Raw genomic sequence first — 27,629 nt, forward strand, 5'->3', positions numbered from 1 at the left:
TCTGATAAAAGACTTGTATAAGGAATATAAAAAGAACTCCTCAAATTCAATGGTAAGAAAACAAACAGCCCAATTAAAAAAATGGGCAAAAGATCTGAAAAGACACTTCACCAAAGAAGACATATACAGATGGCACATAAGCATATGAAAAGACGCTCGACATCATTTGTCATTAGGGAAATGCAAATTAAAACAATAATGAGATACTTCTATACACCTATTAGAATGGCAGAAATCCAAAAAGACAGACAAAATACCAATTGATGGCCAGGACGCCGATCAACAGGAACTCTCATTCCTTGCTGGTGGGAATGAAAAATAGTACAGCCACTGTGGAAGACAGTCTGGCAGTTTCTTATAAAGCTAAATATAGTTTCACCATATGATCCGGTAATTGTACTGACACTAGGTATTTACCCAATTGATCTGAAAACTTATGTCTACACAAACCCACATGTAAATATTTAGAGCTGCTTTATTTACAATCGTCAAAAACTGGAAGCGACCAAGATGTCCTCTGGTAGGTGAACAGATAAACAAACTGGCCCATCCATACAATGGAATATGAGTTGGTGATAAAAGGAATGAAGCAAACCACATCTGAAATCCACATTGTTAAAGGAAAGCAGCAAGTCTGAGAGGCTCCATGTTGTATGACTGCATCTATATGACATTTGAGTAAAGGCAAACTAAAGACAGAAAATCGATTTGTGGCTGTCAGAGGTTGCAGGGCAGGGGCTGAATAGGTGGTGTAAAGGAGGCCTTCTAGGGTGATAAAACTCTCCTGTAAGATACCATCGTGAGGGATATGTGACATGATGCCTTGTCAAAGCCCAGAGACCCTTATAGCACCAAGAGTGAACCTTGACGTATGTAAGTAAAACCGACTAGGAGACGGGGAAACCCCAGGATGGAATGAAGACTGTATGACAAACATACAACAGCCTCACTGAAGGCAGTGAGGGGAAGGAAGGTGCTGACCTAAGTCATTCTGGAAATGAGTAGAGACTCTAAAACTAAAGATAACAGGAACTGCATATCAGCACTGCAGTTTAGTTAGTAAGCTTGCTTCCCACAAAGGTGGAGGCTAACAATTCTGAAACCACTACACAGGAACACCAGGATGGGACAATTACATAAAAGGATGGAGGATGGCAGGGGCAGGCCTCTCACCGTTGGAGAGGGAGGTGATGGATAAGCAAGGGGAGATGGTGGGAATGAACCATGTGCCACTAGAGTAGAGACATCAGGGCAGACTCGGGTTTCCCGTAACACAGATGCAGATACGTAAGTATAAATACATACACAGACACACATACAGGTTAGTATAAACACATGTTTCTCAGCTCTGTCTGCTGAGAGGGCTTAAAGCAATGACACCCAATGCCCAAACCTTGGTTTCCAAGGCCGTTCTATAGCAGAAGGAAGCAGGCCTCCAGGGGAAGCAGCTGCACGTAGGGCTGGGGCAGGGAACACATGAATCTGGAGTCTCCTGTGGTGCCACAAAGTAAAGAAGTGCTCAGACAACAACAATAAAACCAAAAGACACTACTTGGGTGGGGGCAAGTCAAACGGACACAGGACCTAACTGAAAGAGCTCCCAAAGGCCAAAGCTGGAACAATTTGAGCCATAAAACAAATAACATGGTATTCGGTTATAACCCAAAGTACACAACGAGTATCTGTAAGTTTATGCTGCAGTATATATAAATAAATGATTGGGTAAATATATAAATGAAGAGAACAGACAAATCCCCATGCAGCTATATTCTGAATAATTTATGTGGCTACCCCACCCTCAAGAAGGTAGAATATAATCTGCCACTCCTTAAGTGCAGCTGGCGCATGCTGACTTCCTTCTAACAGCCAAGTGATGAAGTTGGGGGAGAAGTCATTTCCAGTGGACAGACCTGACCAACACTCCCTCGGCCAGGTGGCCAAGGTCAACAACCACAGTGATGAGCCATGTTGATGGCATGCACCCTTGGACGGGATGTGCTGATAAGATGAGAACGGCACTTTACCTCTGTGCCTTCCTCCCGAAAGCCCATAACCTGAGTCTATCCATGAGAAAAACATCACACGAAGCCAAGTTGAAGGACAGTCAATGAACTCTCTAATTGGTATTCTTCAAAACTGTCAAGATCATCAAAAACAAGGAAGACTGTCAGCTTGGAGGAGGCTGAGGAGCCAGGGTAACTAAAGATCATGTGTTACCCTGCATGGGAATCTGGAACCAAAAGGGCTTAAGGGACAAACTAAGGAAATCCCAATAGAGCATGGCCATTAATTAATAATAATGTATTAATATTGGTCCATTAGTTGTGACAAATGTACCATACTAATATAAGATGGTAATAACAGGCGAAACTGGGTACTGTGTCTATGGGAAACTTCTGTGCTTACAACTTTTCTAGAAATCTAAAACTATCCTATAATAAAAAGTTCATTTAAAAATGCTAGCAGAGGCCGGGCATAGTGGCTCACTCCTGTAATCCCAGCACTTTGGGAGGCTGAGGCAGGTGGATCACCTGAGGACAGGAGTTTGAGACCAGCCTGGCCAACATGGTGAAACCTCCTCTCTACTAAAAACAGAAAAATTACCCGGCTGTGGTGGCATGTGCCTGTAATCCCAGCTAGTAAGAATGCTGAGGCAGGAGAATCGCTTGAACCCGGGAGGCGGAGGTTGCAGTGAGCCGAGATTGTGTCACTGCACTCCAGCCTGGGCAACACAGGGAGACTCCATCTCCAAACAAACAAATAAAAGAGCTAGCAGATTTTGTTCATTAGAGAATTAAATCTGCCTCCATTTAGGCTCTTAAAATATTACCAACAACAAAACTGTATATTATGCCATATTTTTAACTTGCTAGAACTTTCCAGTCCCTAAAGCTGAGGGCCAATCTTCCTTCTCTCTCTAATGTAAAAGAAAGTGGGGCCTCCTCCATGCTCCCACACCGCCTTGCCTTAGACACCGTCATCACACTTGGAATGCTAAATCCAACAGTCTGTCTACTCCATTGACTGCAGGATTCTTGAAGCTAGTACCTGCTCCCAGGCCTACACACAGAAAGGAGTCAACATACATTGGAAATTTAACTTGGTTCAATTTCAATAACAAAAACCTTTCTCCTAAGAGAAGACATCATGTAGCCATTTTGGAGTCACTACTAAGTTGTTCATTCTTTCTTGAGTTATAATTTCAAAATTCAATCTCCTAACAATCTACTGTTGTCCTTTTCTCAAAAGAATAGAAAATAGGATTTTAAAAGCCCATGAAAAGAAAATCAGATGCAATGCGGGAGGCATTCCCAGAGTGTATATTTTATATCTTAAAATACAATAGAGTAGCCTCAGAAGCAAATAGAATATTAAAGTTGTGATGAGAGATCATGAAAGAAAAATAGAGGGTGGGAAGAGGAGGAAGAGGAGAGGGATGGGAAGGAGGAGGGGGACGCACAGTGACTACTCTTGGAGTGACTGAGAGGTTGGATCGATTCCCAACTTCGGCAAGATCCAATTACTGCTCATCCCTGTCTTGATAACATCCTTGGGTTTTTGTAACCACTGACTGATTAAGTAGCAATGTAACCCCCACCACCATCGTGCTTACTAAGTACCTATTTTGCACATGACATCATGCCAGGTTTCTTTCATGTTACCATGTCTAAAAATTATTAGCCACTCAAGGAAGACAGCTCTCTGCCATAAGAAAACCTGGTGGAAGGAAAAATACCTCCTAGTGTTGAGTCTGAACAGGTGCCAGCCTGGATCTTGAAGACGGCAGGAAAAGAGGAGCAGCTGTAATGAATCATTTTCAGATAAGGGCTCTTTAAAAATGCAGAAGTGACATAGCACTAGGGAAGGTTCAAACACAATTTTCTGCTCCTCAAGTGCTAAGACAAATGGATCCCTAGCTTCCAGATGACACTAAGATATGAGATATTCTTTTGGTTCATGAAAGGGTTGTTTAAAAAAAAAATTTTAAATTGTTCCTAGGGGCAAAACACAGCAACAAACACAGCACCAAAAGGAGAATTTCTCAGATGAAAGGAGCCTGAGAAACACCGTGTTTGGAATGCATCCGGTGGAAGGATTGCAGGACGGCTGGAATCCTGTCTCTGGGGGTCAGAGGTGCCCAGGTGAAGGAGCGCAAGGGCCCTCAAGGCACACAGGACTGGACTCATCCTCAGCTGAGCTGGAAGACATAGCCCAAACCTTGGACTCCTTCTAAAATAAGGTCAGAGTGCTCACCTTGCAGGACTGCTGTGAGGATTAGGAATGAGGAATGCGAAGTTTCTAGCACAGTGCCCGGCACGTAGTAGACACCCTAGAAGTGGTAGCCATTATCCCCTGGCTAAATCCCGACAAGAAAATACTCTATTGTGGACACTGGGTGCAATTTTGTATCCTGAATATAATGTGAAGAGAATGAAATGCTATGGTCAAGTGGTACCAGAGGCAGAATCAGAGCCAGTGAGAACCCACGGGCTGCATATCTCGTACACAGATTTGGAGGAGAACCCCAGGCACATTCTCACATTCTCACCCAAAAACAGCCACTTGCTTCCTGCGCTTACACCAAGGCACAGTGGGGGAGGTAGTGGAGCGTGGGGGAAGGAACTCAGGTCTGGGAGTTAGGGGCCGGGGCACCAGTCCCTGCTGTGTCCCCATCTAGTCATGTGTCCATAGGTCAGGTCCTCTGGGTCCCGTTTTCCTTACCCATAAAGGAAAGGCTTTGGTCAAAAGTGTTCCTTAAGGTATCTTCCCACTCTGAAATCTATTCTCTTTCATTCATGTGAGAAGAGTGTTCTGTAAAGCAACATCTGAGTTTCCCAGTGAGTTGGGCTCTCTGAGGACAGACCCTACCAACTCACCGGAAGTGAAGGGAGGGAGAAGGGCAACCAAGCTGAAGACTGGTTTCCAGTAATAGGTGCAGTATTTTTGCTCAGCAGTTTCCTGTTATATTTCATACTATTTAAACTACCTGGAGTTAGATTCCCTGCAATATGACGCCATAGTTTGGTAACTGAAATCTAACCAAGGTTTTAAAAATCTCAGGTCCAAAAACATTCATAATTAAGCCTGAAATAAATTTTTTTCATCATTCTAAATGGTTGAATTGGAATACCGAGATTTCAAGAGTACTATCCGTGATAATATATTTTCAAAACTACAGTTGATATGAATAAATCTAGAAGTTCTAGTAAAGCTAGCCAAATCTACTAATGCATATTTTTATATTAAGTTGCAATCTAATGATCAAGAAACCCTTTTAACTTACATCACATCAACAACGCAATGTACAATATTTGATATATAAAACTCCCATTAGGGTTAAAAATATGATTACATATATGATTATATGAAGAAATCCAAAGTTTACTTTTAACATATCTAACCATTATGAGCCTAGAATTCCTAATTATCCATTTCAAAATTTGAAAAATGTCTGTATTTAGAACTGGAAAAGGCAATCTGCTTTTGCTAAGTTATAAGACAAAGTAGATGATTAGCTGAGTGCTGGAGGAGACTCCTATCATCACCATCACCAACATCCAGCAAAATCACAGGTGCACCTCTGACCCAGCACCCCATCTCTAGGCACCTGTCCTAAATATACTGGCAAAAATACAAAATGCCCTACGCACACGGCCAATCACTGCAGCACAACTTGCAAAACCAAAGCCTGTCGCAGGGACTGGTTGAATATACTATGGCATCTCCTTGCAAGGGAGCACCGTGCAGCTGTAAAAGGAACGAGGAGGCCGGGTGCGGGGACTCACGCCTATAATCCTAGCACTTTGGTAGGCCGAGGCGGGTGGATCACCTGAGGTCAGGAGTTCATGACCAGCCTGACCAACATGGAGAAACCCCATCTCTCCTAAAGATACAAAAATTAGTCGGGCGTGGAGGCGCATGCCTGTAATCCCAGCCACTCAGGAGGCTGAGGCAGGAGAATCGCTTGAACCCGGGAGGCAGAGGTTGTGGTGAGCCGAGATCGCGCCATTGCACGCCAGCCTGGTCAACAACAGCAAAAACTCTGTCTAAAAAAAAAAAAAAAAAAAAAAAAAAAGGGAATGAGGAGGAGCTCTAGACACTGCAAAGGAATGCTTTGTAGGCCACACTGCTCAGTAAAAAGAACAAGGTTCAGAACAAGACAGCGTGCTACTTTGTATCTACTGGCCAGAAACCTGCAGCCCTACACCTCTGTCTCTTATTGCATCACTTTAAAAAGGTTTCGAAATTATCAAAAGGCACATGAATCAAGGTAAATGGGGCTGTCCATCGTACCATGTGTTTTCATTTGAATTCTTAGGCATGGGTCTAGGAGTGCAAGAATCCTGTAACATTAAAAATTCAATGTAATAGAAATATAAATGGGGAAAAAGACATTAATGAACTGATTTCATAAAGTCATGTATTAACAACCGAAATGCTTATTGACTGATAAATGGATAAACAAAATGTTGCATCCAGTGGAATATTATTTGACAATGAAAAGGAATGATGTATGCTGGAACATGGGTGAACCTTGAAAACAATTATGCTAAGTGGGAGAAGACAGTGGCAAAAGACCACATATTGTATGATCTCACTTCCAGAAAACGTCCAAGGTGTCAAATCTATGGAGACATGATGTAGACTAGTGGTTGCCAGGGGCTGGGAGGAGGGAGCAACTGGAAACCACTGCTCATCGGTGAGGGGTTTCTTTTCGGGTGATAAAAATTTTCTAAAATTAGATAGTGGTGATGGTTTTACAACTTATACTAAAAATCAATGAATCATAAATTTTAAAAGGGTCAATTTTATGGTATGTGAATTATATTTCAATAAAACTGCTATAAAAAGTCATTCATGGACAATTAGGGAAATCTGCTGACTTGCTATTAAATGATATTAAGAAATTATTAGTTTTGAAGTGTAATAATGGTATTATTATAGACTTTATTTTTATTTTTGCTTTTTTTTTTTGAGACAGGGTCTTGCCCTGTTACCCAGGCTGAAGCGAGTTGTGTGACCTCGGCTCACTGCAGCCTCTACCTCCTGGGCTCAAGTGATCCTCCTGCCTCAGTCACCAGCATAGCTGGGGCTACAGGTTCACGCCATTACACAAGGTTAATTTCGGTATTTTTTGTAGAGATGGGGTTTCACCATGTTGCCCAGGCTAGTGTCTAACTCGTGGGCTCAAGTGATCCGCCCACCTGAGCCTCCCAAAGTGCTGGGATTACAGGCATGAGCCACCACACCCAGCCATTATGGACTTTAGAAAAGAGTCTATATCTTAGAAATACATACTGACATATTTACAGATAAAATGATATAGTGTCTTAGATTTGCTTTAAAATAATCCAGTATGGGGTGAGGGGGTAGTAGGAGAGGGTCATAATGATAACTGACCACATATTGATAAATGAGAATGGCAGGTAAAAGATACTCTTCTTTCTACTTTTGTACACATTTGAGAACATTTTCATAATACACAATTTGAAACATCTTTTTTAATCTCTGAAAAACTACAAACACCTACTAAACCCTGTTCTATAAATCACTACAGAATACCCATCTAAACTGGAGAGGGCAGCTAATGACAGAAACAAAAGAAACTACAGTATGTTCTATCTAAAAGAGCAAGAAAGAAAAGATGTTTTTCTGTAAATTGCCAATTTGTAAGAAGAAAGTGCAGTAGACAAGAGAAAAAGCAAAAGTTATTTGCTCCTTAATTTTGGTTAACTAGGATACAGAACTAAGTTAATAATTCATTAATGCCATCGACTGCCAAGAGCTTAAAAATTTTAATTTGTCAGTTGCACCGACCTAATAAAACTTGTGAAGAGACCGTAACATAATATTTCACACAATGATGTGCTGAATATAATCTAATGTATTTGGCATACTTTGCAAATCAAATTAAACCTTGAAAAAAGATTTTCAAATTATATTCATGTTTTAAATATTTGGTTTAATGCGAATAATGCTAACTTATGGAATATTGCTAGAGGCATGCACAGCGAGGCAATGCAGATGGCAGAAAGAACACGTCAGCCGGGCCCTGGGGTCCAGTCCCAGATTTGGCCCTTGCATAGCCTGACAAATCACTACACCTCCCAGAGGCTTCATTCTCATCTATAAAATGGGCACAACGACACTTGCCTCACAGAAACGTGGAGGGGTAAAATGAGCTAATACATCCAAAATGTCTGCTGCAAAGTCCAGCCCTTGGTCAATCAATACCTGGTACCTATGAGTAGTATTCTGAATATCAGTGTTAAGTGCCAGTGTAGCACAGGCTTCTCACAGCTAAAAATCTGTAGTTGGCTTTTGACAGTGGTTGCAGAGGCTGTGTTCTGAGGCTAGAGGGTTTCGATGTCTTGGAATGGCAGGACTGACTTGCTTATTAACCTCTCCAACAGAAGCCTTCTGGTTATATTTAGTAATTCTCTGATCCATTAATTAATGAAGCCAATATTATTATAATTCTTTGATCTTCTAATTCATAGATCCACTATTGATATAACCGATTTTAAAAGTTGCAAAGGAATATTAAAGTATTTCATATTAAAGTACTTTAAAAGGGAAGCTGCCTAACTAGTCTGAACAAACAAGCAAAATTTCAAATGGGAAATATGAGCTATTCACTGGGTAATGCATAACAAAATAGACGATCCCAGATACACGGCACAACTATATTTTCATCTACATTTTACATATTAAAAATCCCTGCGCTAACATGAAAATCAGCTGTGTATGTATACAATGGATTGCTTGAACTCCAAACGACTCCCTGTCTTCTTGAAAACACATGTGAGCGAACCCCTGGCCTCCTAACATTTGCCATGAACCCTGCTGTTGACCTCAGATTCAATGGAAAGAAAGAAGTGATTTTTTAGAACACAAATTCCTTCTGCTTATTAAGAAATACACACCACAGAACATTTAGAAACTAACTAAAAGTATTTAAAAATTGATAATCCTATTACTCAGGAAAAAACCCATGAATTACTTTTGCTATACAGTACTTCATTCCAGTCTTCTTTGCATAAGTTTTGTCTATTTAGTTGAAACGATACAGTATATACAGTTTTATAGCCTGCATTTGACTCTGTAATGCATAAGCATTTTCCCTCTTGTACCAGTACCACAAACATTTTTAAAGACCACACAGCATTTAATCATATGGAGGCACCATCATCTTCCGGCCATGCCCCTACTGCTTGCTGCTCCCTTATTGTTTCCCATCCAATTTTTCTCCATTGTGCACAGTACTGCAATGAATTCCCTTATTCATCCATCATTTGTCTGTATTTACACTCACAACAGCAGTATCTAAGGGGTCTGTTCACTATATTCTGCTACCAGAGTATTGCCCCACTCCAACCGCAACTCTGAAAAACTCTTAAAAAATATCAAAGGAAAAGGAGAAAACAGAGTCTGGGGAGCTCACAGAGACTGAGGAAATCCTAAGACCCAAGGCAGTCTTCTCAAGGGAAAGAAGACCTGGCTAACTGGGGCAAGCAGGCCAACGGCAGGGACAGGAGAACAAGTGACAGCTCCCTCTCTACAGAATACCTATCCACAGGCCCAGCACATTACAGTGGGCCACAATGTCTCCCCATTTCAGGAAGCCTTGACCTTGGTTGTTACCGAATTATTTCCATGAACCTGCAGTTCTCATCATTATACTAATCAAGGCATATGAAGAATGATACAGTCAGTCAAAGCTTAGAGGTCATGATAACATTCTTCAGAGAAGTGGAGTATTATTGTGGAAAGGAATCAGAATGATTATCTATGGCCCCACAGGTACTACTGAGGCCAGTGAGTGTTGACTGCAGCCTAAAAACTAGGCAGCGGCTGCGGCAGCAGAAAGACATGCATTCTTCCCGCACAGGCTTTGAGCAGGACCCCCAGAGAGTACCTGCCTGCTTCTTGGTGGCACAGCCATCCCCAGCACTGGGCAGACAGCAGAAGCTGTACACCCAAAGCTCAACATACTGAGTCAGCCCTGAGCATTAAAAAACTAACCCTGGGGGAGAAAATCACTTGATATTTAAAAATAAGAATGCAGGTCAGATGCAGTGGCTCACGCCTGTAATCTCAGCACTTTGGGAAGCCAAGGCAGGCGGATCACCTAAGGTCAAGAGTTCAAGACCAGCCTGGCCAACATGGTGAAACCCTGTGTCTACTAAAAACACAAAAAAATTAGCTGAGTGCTGTGGCGTGCGCCTGTAGTCCCAGCTACTCGGGAAGCTGAGGCTGGAGAATCGCTTGAACTCAGGAGGCGGAGGTTGCAGAGAACCAGTATCACAACACTGCACTCCAGCTTGGGCAACAGAGCAAGAACCTGTCTCAGAAATAAAAATAAGAATGTCAGTGTCCAGGCTACTTCAAGTCTACATGAGGATGGCAGGTCAAAATATTATGAAGTGATAATTGTGTGGCCACTTAAAACCAAAGGGGATTTGCCTAAAATCCATCTCGCCTAAAAGATGCCCCACCACTTCAATCACGACCACAGAGGGCCAGCTCTAAACACAGACAGAGGTATGGGCACCAGTTCCCAAGTGCCCACATGGCAGCTCCCTCAAAGATGAGCACAGCCAGGGCAGCTGCTGCAGGCACACCCCTCCTGCAGGCACACCCCTCCCATGGGCACACCCCTCCCACGGGCATGCCCCTCCTGCCCGTTTCCACTGTCCTCTAATTAGCTGCATAGAAAGTAGGGAGCCCAAGGTCCCTCCATTCAGGGATGCAGCCCACTCACCTGCTTTCTTGTGAATCATTTTTTCCACTTCTTGGTGTGACCTTCTGGCAACTAAGCTTTGATTTACTTTCAGTTAGGAAAAGAATGTTTATAAAGAAATATCAGATGACTACGAAAAAATTTATTTTTCTGTGCAGTTATGAAATTCAAACGTCATTCTTAATCAAGAAAACAAAACTCTTGGGCACGCCCTGTTATTTTCTTCCCGTAGTTTTCTAAAAATAAGGAAGTTTCAGAAGTCTGAAGTTTTATATAAAGCAGCACCTTCAAATGTACCCTTTCAGACACAGCAGTCATCAGATTTATTTGTGGAAAGCTGGGTAGGTCAAGAATACTTAGAATAATGCGGTTTATATTTAAAATACCTGAATCACTTTGTAACTCAGAAGGAAAAAAGATTACTTAAAATGATTATTCAAAATGCAGACATCAGCCCAACAGGTGTAGCCATCTCACACGGAGCTGGTGATAACTACCTGGGACGACAAAGAAACTGATTTCTTCCCACAGATATGTGGAAGTGCAGCCAAGAACTTGAGAAAAAAACTCAAAGACGCAACCTTAGACAGTCCTCCCTCCTGACTCCAAGGAAAATACACATTAACTGTGAAATAATTTGTTAAATTGAAATAACAATGACAGGTAGTCCTTTTGTTGTTTTTGTTTTGAGATGGGGTCTTGCTCTGTTACCCAGCTGGAGTGTAGTGGTGCTCTCTGCAGCCTTGGCCTCCTGGGCTCAAGCAACCTCCTACCTCAGCCTCCTGAGTAGCTGGGACCACAGGCACTTGCCACCACACCCAGCTAATTTTTAAACCTTTTGTAGGGATGTGGTCTCACTATGTTGCCTAGATGGGTCTTGAACTCCTGGGCTCAAGTGATCCGACCGCCTCAGCCTTCCGAAGTGCTGGGATTACAGGCATGTGCCACTGTGCCTAGCCAATGAAAGGTATTTTTAAAGGAACATCTAAATGTTGTAATCTCAAAAAACGTTTTTGCCAAAGGCATCTCACAGCCAAGACGAATTCTCTTTTCTACAGTTAGTCACGAGGAAGAATGATTCTGGCTAAAGATGAACCATGCGCGAGTTCACGCAGACATGAGGGCGCCAGCTAGCAGGACAGAAATTGTCATGAGGCGTTTTAGTTCCAAAATTGTCTAATTGTCTAATTCCATTATCTTCTAAGAAGATAATGACAAAATTATTTAACACAAATATTGCTTCTTAATATCTCATTGCCAAGAGCCACGGGGACATGAAATGATGACTTAAATTTGCGAGGACAGAGCTCTGTAGCAGGTGATGTCCTTGCGGACAGCAGAGGGGATTCAAAAGGAACAGAGGGCTTTGCGTGGGAGCGGCTTGCTCTGCAGCTAGAAGAGGGGAAAAGCTAGTGATAACACAGGATTCTGAGTTTCTGAAAGGAAGGCCCACCACCTCTGCACCCCCAGCGCTTGGCTCAGAGCTTTGAATGTGGCATATGATCTAGTGCTGCTGTGCTGAACTGAATTATAGTATATGTTAAGTACATATAAAGAATAAGAGTTTTCAAAAAACAAGCTAGGTAGAACAACCTCCAAAAGTGGCCCAAAGGACCGTAGTTCTTTCTGCAAGCTCTCTCCATCCCAGAGAATCTTGATAAAAAACTGTTCTCAGTGGTTCATTTGGACTGTTCCTTGCTTGACTCAACAAGCATTTAATGATCACCTACAAATGTACATCACTGGGCTATACAATTCACCAACATCAAGCCCCAAAATACTATCATACTTCATGTGATTATGTTGACAGTGCTAAGATTGTTTTCTTGTTATTCTAAGTTTTGATTCTCTGTCAATATTAAAGAGCACAATGTGTTTGCTAGAGCAAGATTCTACCTTGAGACCAATTCTACTAAAGTTCCTGTGTCACTCAAATGCCCACCTTTGGTAGGTCCTTTCCTGTTAAGCACGGCCTGCTGTTCCTCAGTAATGTTCAGCCGCCGAACCACATCAGCTAGAGCTGATTTGAGCAGCTGGATGTCGTCTTCTTGCATCTGGACTCTCTGCTCCAGTGAAGCAATGCGGTCCGTCACCTCCATGCTACTTGCAGCAGAAGCGCTGTCATCTAAACCAAAGAAAGGATCAAGTGAGTTTCAAGTGTTCCCCGGAAATCAGATCGATAAACATACTCTATATAGCACATTGTTTTAAGCCCATTCTTTCAACATAATAACACTTACGGACTAAAGATACTGCTCTTACGCAGAAATCATGTGAAATCTTTAGCTGTGTGTAACTACAGCTCTTCATTCTACAATGGTCTTTTCATTCTCTACATTCGCACTCTTCATTTTAAAGTGTGGTTTTAATTGTCATTATACTTTTCTACATGCAGGCCAACTTGTTTTCAGCAATACTGCAGAACCTTAGCAGTGGGAAGTCTACTTCAACTTCCCACATATGGGAGAAACCCAGTCTGCATGGTCTTCTAGCTTCTGCTCCAACTATGTTAACTGACAGGTAGGTCATACAATCACAAGGCCACCCTATCCATTGGTCAAGATTCTGAAGGATAAAGCCATATGAGTTTGGCAAGCGACCCTTATAATTAAGGTAATCATATTTTCTGACATAGAATCATAATTCCCAACTCCTTATCAGGGTCTGTAAAGCTCTCCATGATCTTCTCGCCTCTCCAATCTCATTTGACATCATTCTTCCCTTCACTTACTGTGCTCTCCAACCAGAGAACCCAGAGAGCACTTTGGGAGGCTGAGGTGGGCAAGCTGCTTGAGCTCAAGAGTTTGATATCAGTCTAGGCAACATGACAAAACTCTGCCTCTTCAAAATACCAAAAAAAAAAAAAAAAAAAAAAAATTAGCCAGGTGTGGTGGTTATGTACCTGTAGTACCAGCTACTCAGGAGGCTGAGGTGGGACAGTTTCTTGGGGCCCAAGAGGTCAAGGCTGCAGTGAGCTGAGATTGCGCCACTGCACTCCAGCCTGGGTGACACAGCAAGACCCTGGGTGACAGGGTTGCCCAGGCCGGAGTGCAGTGGCGCAAAAACAAAACAAATGGCCAAAATAGCTCAAATTTAATGAACCGAAATATACAATTACAGGCTAGGTGCAGTGGCTCATGTCTGTAATCCCAACACTTTGGGAGACCAAGGCAAATGGATCACCTGAGGTCAGGTGTTCAAGACCAGTCTGGCCAACATGGTGAAACCCCATCTCTACTAAAAATTCAAAAATTAGCTGGGTATGGTGTTGCGCGCCTATAGTACCAGCTACTTGGGAGGCTCAGGTGGGAGTCTCATCACTTGAACCAATGAGCCAAGACTGCACCACTGCACTCCAGCCTGGGCAACAGAGCAAGACTCTGTCTCAAAAAAAAAAAAAAATATATATATATATATATATATATGTACACACACACACACACACACACACAATTACAAAATACTAATCAAAGACGAAGCAAAATAAATGCAAAACAGCCCACCTCAAGGCACATTATAGTCAAACTGTTGAAAACCAAAGATAAAGAACAAACACCAAAAGCAGCAAGAGAAAAATGATATATTAAATACAAGAGAACTGCAGTCTGATTAACAGCTATCTTATCATAAACTACGGAGACCAGAAGAGAGCGGAACTACATCTTTAAAGTACGGGGTGAGAAAAAACTAAATCCAGAATTTTACATCCAGCAAAATATCTTCCAAGAAAGCAAGTAAAATAAAGACATTTTCAGAGGAACAAAACCAGAAAGAATTAATCACCAAAAGACCTGCACTGCAAGAAATGCTAATAAAAGTTCTTTAGGCTAAAGAGAAATTGTATAAGATACAAACTCAGACCCTAAGAAAAAAATGAAGAGCACTGGAAATGATAAATACCTGAATCAGTTCAAAGACTCATTTTTTTTCCTTTTTCCATTTTCCTTTTATGTTATCATGAAACCTTAAATTTTTTTTTTTTTTTTGACAGGGTCTTACTCCATTGCCCAGGTTTGAGTACAGTGGTGTGATCACAGTCACTGCAGCCTCCATCTCCTAGGCTCAGGTGATCCTCCCACCTCAGCCTTTTGAGGATCTGGGACTACAGGCGCACCCCACCATAACTGGCTAATTTTAAAATTTTTTATAGAGTCAGGGTCTCACTGTGTTGCCCAGGCTGGTCTTGAACCCCCGGTCTCAAGTGATCCTGCTTCATCCCCCCAAAGTGCTGGGATTACAGGTGTTAGCCACTGCACCCAGCCTTGAACCTTCAAACTTCTAAAGACAGAAATTAAAATATTGTCTTATAGGGTTTATAATGTATTTTTATGTAATACATATGAGTACCATAACATAAAAGATGGGGTAAATATGGATCTACAAGTTGCAAGATTTCAATATTTTATATGAAGTATACAACATTATATGTGGTTTTTACTGATTTCAATTGACAAAAATTGTATATATTGTATATAACATGTTTTAAAATACACACATACATTGTGGAATGGCTAAATTGAGCTAACACATGTACTACCTCACATACTTATTTTTGTGGTGAGAACACTTAAAATCTACTCTCTTAGCAGTTCTCAAGAATACATACATGTTATTAACTATAGTCATAATGTTGTACAATAGATCTCATGTAAGTAGTTATTATTAACTGTAAGGGGTTAGTATTAACCATAGTGGAAAAGTCACAGATGTTTATTGCAATCCCTCATAAATGACTAAAGAATAATGCAAAGGAGTGTAGCTAAAAAGCCAACAGAAAATTTAAAATGAAATTCTATATTCAAATAATTCAAAAGAAGGAAGGAAAAGAGTAACAGAGGTACAAAAAAGAAAGACAAGTAAAAAATAAAATGCTAAACCCAAACCTAGTATAGCAATAATTATATTACATGTTACATTAAACCAGTAATTTCATTAAACATACCAATTAAAAGGCAGAAGTCAGAATACATTTTTTTTAAAAAAAGCAAAACCCACTATATGCTGTCTACAAGAGACACACTTTATTTTACTTTTTAAAAATCTTTTTAAATTTATTATTGTTATACTTTACATTCTAGGGTACATGTGCACAATGTGCAGGTTTGCTACATATGTATACATGTGCCATGTTGGTGTGCTGCACCCATCAACTTGTCATTTACATTAGGCATATCTCCCAATTCCATCCCTCCCCCCTCCTCCCACCCCATGACAGACCCTGGTGTGCGATGCTCCCCACCCTGTGTCCAAGTGTTCTCATTGCTCAGTTCCCACCTATGAGTAAGAACATGCAGTGTTTGATTTTCTGTCCTTGCAATGGTTTGCTCAGAATGATGGTTTCTAGCTTCATCCATGTCCCCACAAAGGACAGGAACTCATCCTTTTTTATGGCTGCATAGTATTCCATGGAGTGTATTTGCCACATTTTCTTAATCCAGTCTATCACTGATGGACATCTGGGGTGGTTCGAAGTCTTTGCTATTGTGAATAGTGCCACAATAAACATACGTGTGCATGTGTCTTTAATAGCAGCATGATTTATAATCCTTTGGGTATATACCCAGTAATGGGATGGCTGGGTCAAATGGTAATTCTAGTTTCAGATCCTTGAGGAATTGCCACACTGTCTTTCACAATGGTTGAACTAGTTTACAGTCCCACCAACAGTGTAAAAGTGTTCCTATTTCTCCACATCCTCTCCAGCACCTGTTGTTTCCTGACTTTTTAATGATTGCCATTCTAACTGGTGTGAGATGGTATCTCATTGTGGTTTTGATTTGCATTAAGAGATACATTTTAAATACAAAGATACAGATAGGTTGAAAGTATATGAATGGAAAAAATATATACCATGGAAACAATAAGCATAAAAAGGCTGGATGTAATATCAGATAAAATAGATGTCAAATAAAATGTATTACCAGAAATAAAAAGGGCCATTTCATAATGAAAAAAGGGTCAATTATCAGAAAAACACAACAATCATAAACATATGTGCCTAATAGAGCTTTAAAATATATGAAGCAAAACTGACAGAATTAAAATTGGAAACAGACAATTCTATAATTTTTCCCAAAGATTTTAATGTCCCTCTCTCAGCAACTGATAGAACAACTAATTTAAAAAATCAGTAAAAGCTTGGGCAGCATAGCAAGATCTCATCTCTATAAAAAATTTAAGGCCGGGCGCGGCTGCTCAAGCCTGCAATCCCAGCACTTTGGGAGGCTGAGGTGGGCGGATCATGAGGTCAGGAGATTGAGACCATCCTGGCTAACACGGTGAAACCCTGTCTCTACCAAAACTACAAAAAATTAGCCAGGCATGGTGGTGGGCGCCTGTAGTCCCAGCTACTCGGGAGGCTGAGGCAGGAGAATGGCGTGAACCTGGGAGGCGGAGCTTGCAGTGAGCCAAGATTGCGCCACTGCACTCCAGCCTGGGCCACAGAGCAAGACTCTGTCTCAAAAAAAAAAAAAAAAAAATTTAAAAACTAGCTGGGTGTGGTGGCACATGCCTGTAGTCCCAGCTACTTGGGAGGCTTAGATGGGAGGATCATTGAGCCCAGGAGATCAAGGCTACAGTGAACTATGATCATGCCACTGCACTCTAGCCTTGAAAACAGAATGAGATTCTATCTTAAAACAAACAAACAGGCCGGGTGCGGTGGCTCACGCCTGTAATCCCAGCACTTTGGCAGGCTGAGATGGGCGGATCACGAGGTCAGGAGATCGAGACCATCCTGGCTAACAAGGTGAAACCCCGTCTCTACTAAAAATACAAAAATTAGCCGGGCGCGGTGGCGGGCACCTGTAGCCCCAGCTACATGGGAGGCTGAGGCAGGAGAATGGCGTGAACCTGGGAGGCGGAGCTTGCAGTGAGTGGAGATCGCGTCACTGCACTCCAGCCTGGGTGACAGAGCAAGACTCCATCTCAAAAACAAAACAAAACAAAAAAACAAAAAACCAGTACAGACACAGAATGTTTGAACAACACTATAAACCATGTTGACTTAATTGATAGGTAGAGAAAACTGTAGCTAACTATGGCACTGCATATGGCACATTTTCAGGACACATCATATTCTGGGTCATTAAACAGATCTGGATAAATTTAAAGATTGAAAGAGTATGTTCTCTGACTACCATGATATTGTTAGAAATCAACTACAAATATTTGGAAATGAAGCAATATATTTCTATATAATCATTGGATCAAAGAAGATATCAGGAAAATTAGAAAATATTTTAATCAAATGATAATGAAAATGCAACATAGCAAAATACATGGAATGCAGCTAAAGCAGGGCTTTGAGGAAAACTAATAGCTTTAAAACCACTGTTTTAGAAAAGGAGAATCTTGGTATCTGAAAAGGTCAACAAAATGTAAGCTCTATAAAGCAGGAATCTTTTCTGTTGGTTCACTACTCTGCCCCTCAACCTAACACACAGTGGGAACTAAATAAATATTTGGTAAATTAATGAATAATCAGGTAAATGAGTGTCTCTTTTGAAGCATGCATTAAATTAGTTGTTAGGGATAAAAGATGATTGGCTCACACAGCTATCCTTAAGAAGCTCTCTGTCTAATGGAGAAGACACATGCCTACAAATTCCTAAAATAATTTGATAAGTTATATAAATATACAAAGTGATAAGTGAACAAAGAAAATATTAGTTGTATTTGGAAAAATGGGATCAAGCAGGGGTTGGCCTTGAAGAATAAAAATATTCACCAGGGCCAGGTGTGGTGGCTCATGCCTGTAATCCCAGCACTTTAGGAGGCCAAGGCAGATGGATCACCTGAGGTCAGCAGTTTAAGACCAGTCTGGCCAACAAGGCAAAACCCCATCTCTACTAAAAATATAAAAATTAGCAAGGCGTGGTGGCACACACCTGTAGTCCCAGCTACTCAAGAGGCTAAGGCAGGAGAATGGCGTGAACCTGGGAGGCGGAGGTTGCAGTGAGCCGAGATCGTGCCACTGCACTCCAGCCTGGGTGACAGAGCAAGACTCTGTATCATAAAAAAAAAAAAAAAATCACCAGGTGAAAAAGAATGGCATTCCAAGCAAAGGAAATAAACAATTTAAACAAAAATGCAGAAATATGAAAACATATGGAATAGTCAGATAATAGTAAGTGGCCTCTGACATTGAAATCTGTCACCTTGTAACTTCTGGTTCCTGGATAAATAATTCTGTCTTGCCCTTAAATTCAGACTCTGTCAATTTTCTAAGTAACAGATAATTGTTTCACACATAGAAATAGTTTTCAAGTGTGTCTATGGCACTTCTGAGAGAGAATAACAGATATCTATTAACCAAGAGAGCCGCTAAGCTTTTACAAAAAAATAATGTGTAGGTCTTTTTAAAACTATGTCTTAAGCATACCTCTTTAAAGAAATAAAACTATAAAGCAAAAACAACTTGTAAATATCCTTTTCTCACGCTCCTCCTCTCCTAGATCTAAATATACTATTCTTTATGCTCGCAATGTAGGATCCATACTGTTTGTTAGGAGTACTGGTGGGGATGTGTGCGTGTCCTCTTTTTCTGTTTCTCTCTGTTGAATGAGAAATATAAAGAACTTTACAAACTCAGCAGTGAGAAAAACAACCCAATTTTAAAAATAGGCAAAGGGAAAAAATGGGCAAAAGACTTAAATAGGCCACCAAAGAGGTTATACAGGTAACAAGCAGGCGCAGGAAAAGATGTTCAACATCATTAGTCATGATGGAAATGCAAATTAAAACTACAATGAGATATCCCTACACATCTATTAGGATGGTTAAAAGTAAAAATGCTGACAAAACCAAGTGCAGTGAGAATATGGAGCAAATGAAACACACTCTCCCCGACTGCTGGTGGGCACATAAAGTGACACGGCCACCCTGGAAAACAGTTTAGCAGTTTCTTATAAACACACACTTCCCATATGACCTAGCAATTCTGAAGTATTTGCTCTAGAAAAATAAACACATATTCATACAAAAACCGGTACGCCAATGTTTACGGTGGCTCTGTTCAGACTTGATAGAAACTACAGACAACTCGAAGGCCCTTCGACTGATGAATGGAGAAACTGTGGTGTGCTCACACAATGGAATATACTCAGTAATAAAATGGGATGAATGACTGATACACAAAACAACTCGCGTGGGTCTCAAAGGCATTATACTGAATGAAGACAGCCCATCTCAAAATATCTGTTATGTGCTGTATTATTCCATCTATATTACATTCTCCAAAGTCAAAACTGTAATGAAGGAGAATGGATCAGCGGTTGCCAAATGTTGGGTTGGGGACACTGCAAAAGGGAATTTTGGAGGTAATTGGAATGTTCTATATCCTTAGTGGTGGTTGATACATTAAACTATACTGTGTTAAAATACATAGAATTATCTCAAAAATGACAGTTTTTATTGAATGTTAACATATAAAATAAAGTAATTTTACGAGTTCAAGTAACATAAGGTCCACCTGTTGGTTTTGCCAATTTAGAAGTTGTTTTTGCTTGTTGAGATTGGTTGCTATTATACTATGAGAGCTCAGCAGAGAAATAAAACTAAGTACTTGTTGCTCAAGGGAAAGAGACTGTCCTTAAGTGCTATATAACTTCTTGTGAATGGACAGTAGTTCTGTGGAATTTCTTCATTTGTCCTTTGACTTTGGATAGGAGGGAAAGAAAATCTCACTTCATAATGTCAAGCCACTGGGAGAGAGAAGTGGGGAAGATAAGAAGGTATTTTATATCTGTCTTCCCTCTGAGGAGTAATTAAACAGTTCTGTGAAATCCTCTAACATGTGAATGAAAGAAGGCAGGGTCAGGTTCGCTGTAACAACCATTGCGTAGGACGCTGGGTCAACACACGCCTACCTGGGAAGGTCTCTGGCCTCAGGAGGAAGGCAGGGAGAGCTCTACTAAGGTAGAAGACATTCCAGAGCTAAGTCAGTGTTGACAGCGCTAGCAGAAGAGGCATAGACTTTAGTCTTTAAGAGCATGGACTATGGAGTCAAGCTACCTGGGTTCAAATCCCAGCTCCGCTACTTACTAGCTACATGACCTAGGACAAATTACCTAATCTCTATCTGCCTCTATGTATATAACAGAGACAACAAGAGTATTTCACAGGGTTATTATAATATTAAATGAGCTGACATATGTAGAGTACTTAGAATACATTTTAGCATATAGTATATGTATAAATAAATGTAAGCTGTGATTAAGGTATTGTCATTATTGTTGTTGTTGTTGTTTCCAATAAAAATTACCAAAATAAATCCAAGTTTAACAAAATTCCTATGTGCTGTCTCAACAGTTATGCAAATTGGCACTGAATAATTAATTAGAAATTAGTGTTTAATTAATATTTGCTTTTTAAGTCATGAAAGAATCTGTACATAGAATCACGCATTTATGTTTTTCTTTAGCGATAGTGTCTCACTCTGTTGCCCAGGCTGGAGTGCAGTGGTGCGATTATAGCTCACTAGAGCCTTGACCTGGGCTCAAACAATCCTCCTATCTCAGCCTGCTGAGTAGCTGGAACTACAGATGCACACCGCCACATCTAGGTAATTTTAAACTTTTTATAGAGATGGGGTCTCATTATGTTGCACAGGCTGGTCTTGAACTCCTAGTTTCAAGCGATTATCCTGCCTCAGCCTCTCAAAGTGCTGGGGTTACACAGGCATGAGCCACCACACCCGGCGGTGTGGTGAACTGTGCGTTTCTGTGACATTTTGGGGTTGTTCGTGTAGACAGCAGCTTCTAGAGAAGGCACACACTCTCACTGCTGGGACTCAAGCACATTTACTGTGGCTGCCAGCATAGGACTGAGGAGGAAAACAGTGGTCTCTGGAGTATAACCTTGCATTTTCAAATTGGTATTATAAAACAACATGCAGAGTAAGATAAGACTGGCCTGCTCCCTCTACTCAAAAACTGTAGCATCACTGTGGTCTCAGTGGCTTTAATGAAACTGCATAAATCAGAATATTTAAATTATATTGCTGAACTTATACAGGAAAAAGTTTAATTTTAATATTTTAATAAAAACCTCCGCCACCTCAATATTTGCCTTCAGATACAAATGGTTAAAAAGTGAAACATCAGATCTGCTTACAAGAGCCCTCATTTGTGAGATTTGCTGAAGTTTTCCCCATGACATAATCCTAGTGCTGTTCAGATCCTGCCAAAATCACTGCTTTAACCTGTAATGGATTTTCTTCCTTCTGTTTCTGCAGGTAATTAATCTGAAGAATATGACTGGGAGACTTCCTGGCAGCAGCCTTAGCTGTCTGAGGTTCTCAACCTTCTTGTGTACAGAAAAGACCAGTGTTGTTCAAATGACTTTACACTTCAATTAAGCTGGGGGAAAAACTGATTAGCATAATGAAAAACAAAGCCTAAAGCTTGCTTTAACCAACACAAACCATTTGAACCTCTAAACATTTCACAGGATTCCATAGCACAAGATGTGAAATTTCATCTGAATTTCATCAAAGAAAACCTCAGGTTGGGAATGCAGCACCAATAAAACCTTAACAACTTATTTATTTTAAAGTCATTTTTGTTCCTATACCTCTCAAATCTATCTGTGGAGGTCATTAAAACAGTGTCAATAATTGAGCTTCAGCTTTTTTCCCTCCAAGTTTTTACATTCTTGTCTATTATCACTTTATAGTGTTAGAGGGAGGTTTGAAGAAGACAATATTCTCTAAACTTTTACCTCTTGGGTTTTCTAAAACTTCTGTGTGAACTGGAGCTCCGGTTGGGCTGGGCACCTGCTCCTTTCCCGATCTGTTTACATATGGCAGTGTGTAACTGTGTCTGTGGGGCAGTGTCCCTATCTCAGTAGCAGGGAATGATCTCCCAGGTTGCGAACCCGTGGCACACGCTGGCTCTTTGGGCACAGGGTAGACAAGATTCAATCGGAGGGAAAACTGAACCTCCAGTGGTGCAAGGCATTGATGCGGATGTCTTAGCTGGCCAACCACTCTGAAAGCCACTCTGCAGCCTCTGCCAACAGCCCTTCTCAGGGCTACATGTTCCAACTTCGCGGCATTTTGTCAAGGGCCAAACACTGTTGAAACTAGCCTACTAAGGGTTACCGACACTGCCCTGTCCAGGTCCTGGGGCTTTAGAGGCACAACAGAGAGAGCACTGATTTGGGATTCAAATTGAGCAGTAGCCAATTCCTAGATCTGTCCCCTATTAGCTATGGGACCTAATACCACCTGCCTTCTGACGTTCCTGCGAAGATGAATGTTAACGTGTATGAAACTTCTAATACTCTGATGGCATACAGACACTCAACACAAATGGTACTTTAGCCTTACTAGAATCCACTGTTATGAATATTCCTGTTTTGTTTATGAGAGCAAAAAGCAAACATTGATCTTCAGTGAAATCAATGATTAACAATAATTATTGAACAAATTCCGCAAATACTGTGCAGTTTTCTCTCTGCAGCACCTCTGGCCAAGCTGAGAAAATGTGATGTTAGCTTTAAGATAAGGCATGGTTTGGCTGGGTGCGGTGGCTCACGCCTGTAATCCCAGCACTTTGGGAGGCCGAGGCGGGAGGATCACGAGGTCAGGAGATCGAGACCATCCTGGCTAACACGGTGAAACCCCGTCTCTACTAAAAATACAAAAATTTAGCCAGGCGTGGTGATGCGCACCTGTAGTCCCAGCTACTCGGGAGGCTGAGGCAGGAGAATGGCGTGAACCTGGGAGGCGGAGCTTGCAGTGAGCCGAGATCGCGCCACTGCACTCCAGCCTGGGTGACAAAGCGAGACTCCGTCTCAAAAAAAAAAAAACAAGATACAGCATGGTTTGATGCCATATGAGCCCTCTCACTTGGCAGCACATGACCAGAGGCAAAAGGACAGGCCAAGTGTTACCTCCTACAGCCTCCAGCTCCAATTTGACTCTCATGAGAACCCAGTCAAGCACCAGCTTCTTTCTGAGTTTCAAGGGATGCCATGGGTCTGGACAGCCCCTATATCACCCCCAGTTTCAGAAGCAAAAAGAAGACCTTGTAGCTCTGCTTTTACCATAGGTCCTCATGTAGCTATTTATGGATCTGACTTTGAAGTTTAATTACTTTTTTTCTTACTGTAAAAAGCAGAACAAAAGGGTCTCTGGTAACATGATGTGTATTATTCTATTAAAAGGTGAGAGAAGCGTGCTTTTTTCTCCATTCATGTGATTATCTCACTATCTAGGGTTAAAAACAAGCTCGACTCTGCAAATCTTCCGGTAATACTAAGACATTGTTATCTGAGTGATATTCCTGGAGGTTAAAGGGGCCTAGTAGTTTTAAAAGGTTAACTTAGAATCTGTTCCCTTTATCTTGAGATGGTCTTACTTTCTTTTCTTTAATTATTTAAAATAACGATAGCACCAAAACAACAACAGCCATCCTTGATTCACCAGCTGCTGTGTATTGGGGTCTAAGCTTTGCAGCGCAGTGTCCCCACGCCCAGTGTCCCCATGCCACACAGTGCCCTCCCACGGAGGTGCCGTCCTCATGCCACAGGTGAAGTAGGAGAACCTGAGTTTCTGGTCCACCTTGCCTAAGGTTGCACGGCTAGAATGTGGCCAGCCGAGGGTGAGCTGTGAGTCTAAGCTCTTTTCACCATATGAGTTCTCCATCCAAATGACAGGTATTAATTTCAGTGAGATTTCCGTGGTACTAAGTAAAATAGACATAGAATTTTTACATCATTTTGCCTTTTCCAAAATATTACACAAATGCTATTTAGAAAAAAAATCTTATCAGATTTAGTAGTTTAAAATCAATCATTTAAACAATAACAAATAACTCTTTGCTCAATAATTTGCAGAGAAACATCTCACATAAAGCAGACTTTCCATATTATACGTTGTTCACAGAATAGTTATACTCTATTGTCATATTCGGAGTCATTCTATTAGTATCCAATAGCAGAAGAAACATACAAGCAATCAGTACAGAGAAGCAATTAACTGTCATTGCTCTTGTCACCTGCAGGCCTGGATTTTGGCCTTGCTGTCAGATTTGCAGCCCTGTGTACCACTCCTGGCTAGGCTCCAGCTTTATTTCTGTTCTCAGACTCCCAGTTCTCCTTGGATCATCTGGGTCAGTTAGGAACCCTGCGTCCTGCTCACCCTCAAGCTGGACCTGCCACGAGAGCTCTGGCTCTGACATTCATCATTTCATAGAAAATGACAAGCATCGATCCCATCTCAAAATAAACCTGTCTCAAATGAAGCTCATGAACTAATGTTCACATAATTGAATCTTAAAGAGTTCTACAACAGCCCTTGCCTGATATAAAAATGCTGTCATCGAACATTGATTAAAAGAACTTCAGCAGAGCCTCTTGAACCTGGAAAGAAATGGCATAAAGATCTTTTACAAGCCTTAGGTTGGATAATGGTGGTGATGGAGATTAGAAAAAATACTCAAGATCACCCTAAGAGGCAACATGTGACTGTGTTTACCTTGGATGACATGGAGTTTAAAGGAAACAAACTTTCAGTTTAATTCAGTACAATGATATTCAGCATCCTTCTGGGGCAGACCTAGTGCTGGGCAATGCAGTTAACCCTGCGATCTTCCCAATCCAAGGGCACTCAATCTAGCAAGAAGAGATTGGCCAATAAATAACCATAATAGAAATGTAGGAACACAGACGACAGATCAAATCAACAGCCCCCACCCTGCCCCAAATGTTACATCCCAGAATCACAAGCTTGCCAAAAAACAGTATGAGGACTAGACAGATAAAGATCAAAACACAGGTGAGTACAGAACATAACTTCAGGCCAGTTACTAGGTTTCAATTAATGAACTGTAATTGAAAACAAAAGAGGAAAAATAAGAACAATCATCTGTAGAAAGACTGGCCATGAAATTCTCTAGTTGAGTATTTAGGGAATTTATTAATTACCTTATCTTGACCTATCCTGGACTCTCATTTCATTTTGCCTAACCACAGTTATCAAGTCAACAAGGACTTCCCGTGGAGCCCTGGAGACTTTGAAATCTTTGGAATGTTTACTAAATGCTACAAACATGCATGCACACATGCGCACACGCACTCCCCAACCTGTGCAGAAATGCTCTTGTTTCTGTCAGAAACTAAAAGACCTGGGCACTTTTAAGATTGTTGATATCTTTCCCCTACTCCACTTTACAGTTTTAAAGCAAACAAGAGATCCTACAGCTGAGCAGAAAATAAATTCCTGATAATGTGTAAGGCACTATGCTTTAACACTTGGCCTTTTGCTATGAAGTGCAGTAGCTGCACCTCACCAAGGGCAAGAGTGGCTCACCCAGGCTCTGGGACAGCTTGGATGGGAGAAAGAAAAAAAAAAATTACAGCTTTTTAACAATGATCCTGGCAAGGCACACGAGGTTGCCAAATCTTAACCATGAAAGGAAAGATTAAAATTATGCAGATGGGGAAGGGGAGAGAAGACAAAATAATGAGCATTAGAGTGAAACGTGAAAAAGATCTAAAACCGTCAGTCTAAATTTTATTTTACATGGAGAATATTGCAACTTTCACTTGTTACATCTGTCATACATTCTAGATAAGATATCCTCACTTTATAAGCTGACTTAACAAGCGGTATCTAAAGAGGTAGCTTTAATGATTTTTCATTTTATACCATGGTTTCAAAGTCTTTCAGCAAAAAGAATAAAATAAAAGCTATTATTATCTAAATTTTTTCTACTAACTTAGTACAATTTTTTTTTCTATTTAAAGTACTATATGGTTACATCATCCAAAAAATTAGTTGTCTTCCTGACTTAATAATTTGATTAGTTTCAGACAATATTCCCCTGCATAAGAGCCTGTCCTTTAATAGTTGAGATAAAAATTACAAAAGTACAGTGTAGCCGGGCATGGTGGCTTATGCCTGTAATCCCAGCACTTTGGAAGATTGAGGTGGGAGGACTGATTCAGCCCAGGAGTTCAAGACCAGCCAGGGCAACATAGTGAGACCCTGTCTCTAAAAAAAATTTTAAAAATTAGCCAGGCATGATGGTTCCAGCGACTTGGGAGGCTGAGGCGGGAGGATTGCTTGAGCTGGGGAGGTTGAGGCTGCAGTGAGCTGTGATTGCACCACTGCTCTCCAGCCTGGGCGACAGAGTGAGCCTCTCTCAAAAACAATAAAACAACAACAAAACAAAAAGTACAGTTCAAATGGTTTAAAATCACCAATGGGGCCAAAGCCAGATACCTAGTTTTCCAAGAAAAACCTTTCCTAAAACAGGGTGGTGGTACTGCTTCAGGACAAAACAATAGATACGTTCGGCTATGGAAGATATTAAAATACCCAAGTTTTTATTGTAGAACTTGTCTTTTAGGTTCCTATCAAAAGGTAGAGCTACAACGGTTTAAGGTTAGAATCTACAGGAAAGTTTGAGTTCTAACCTCCCATCCACATTCCTTGTTACTGGAAAACATTTTTTTAATCCTTTTTGACATTCTGTAGCTACTTTTTAAAAAGTGCCATCAACTTCTGCTTCCAGCCAAGATGGAGTAACTGTGATTAGATTACCATCCTACCTTAAACAGCTAAAAGAACAGACAAAATATATTAAACATCAGCTTTCAAATACCTGGACACCAGACAATGAGGAGGAGTGATCAATGAAACATGGTAAACAAAAGAGGTGAACCCTAGGACTAGCCCAGCAGAGAGTCTGGAGAGTTTCCAGGATGTGAGGCAGGGAGGGAACCCAGGTAAAGCCTGAGTCTCCCTAAGTTGCTGAGACGCATGGCCAGAAGTCCAGGACAGCCCAGACTATTGGGGTTTGCAGAGAGAGTAATGGAGAAGAGAGCACTGCAAAGAGAAAAAACTTTAGAGATCTGGAAATAATACCCCCGCCCC

At 41.1% G+C, this 27,629-nt stretch overlaps 1 protein-coding gene across 12 annotated transcripts in view; it reads right to left on the reverse strand.

Moving 5' to 3' along the window:
• LOC105467659 (EMAP like 1) overlaps positions 1-27,629 on the reverse strand; it is a 209,636-nt gene that overhangs the window by 79,086 nt on the left and 102,921 nt on the right. For all 12 annotated transcript variants that reach the window (XM_071099624.1, XM_071099614.1, XM_071099620.1 and 9 more), the window contains exon 2: positions 12,687-12,869. In XM_071099624.1, the coding sequence (XP_070955725.1) occupies positions 12,687-12,869 (183 nt within the window). The remainder of the gene's footprint in view (positions 1-12,686; positions 12,870-27,629) is intronic.

The sequence above is a fragment of the Macaca nemestrina genome, chromosome 7, assembly GCF_043159975.1.
Source record: "Macaca nemestrina isolate mMacNem1 chromosome 7, mMacNem.hap1, whole genome shotgun sequence".
Classification (NCBI taxonomy): domain Eukaryota; kingdom Metazoa; phylum Chordata; class Mammalia; order Primates; family Cercopithecidae; genus Macaca; species Macaca nemestrina.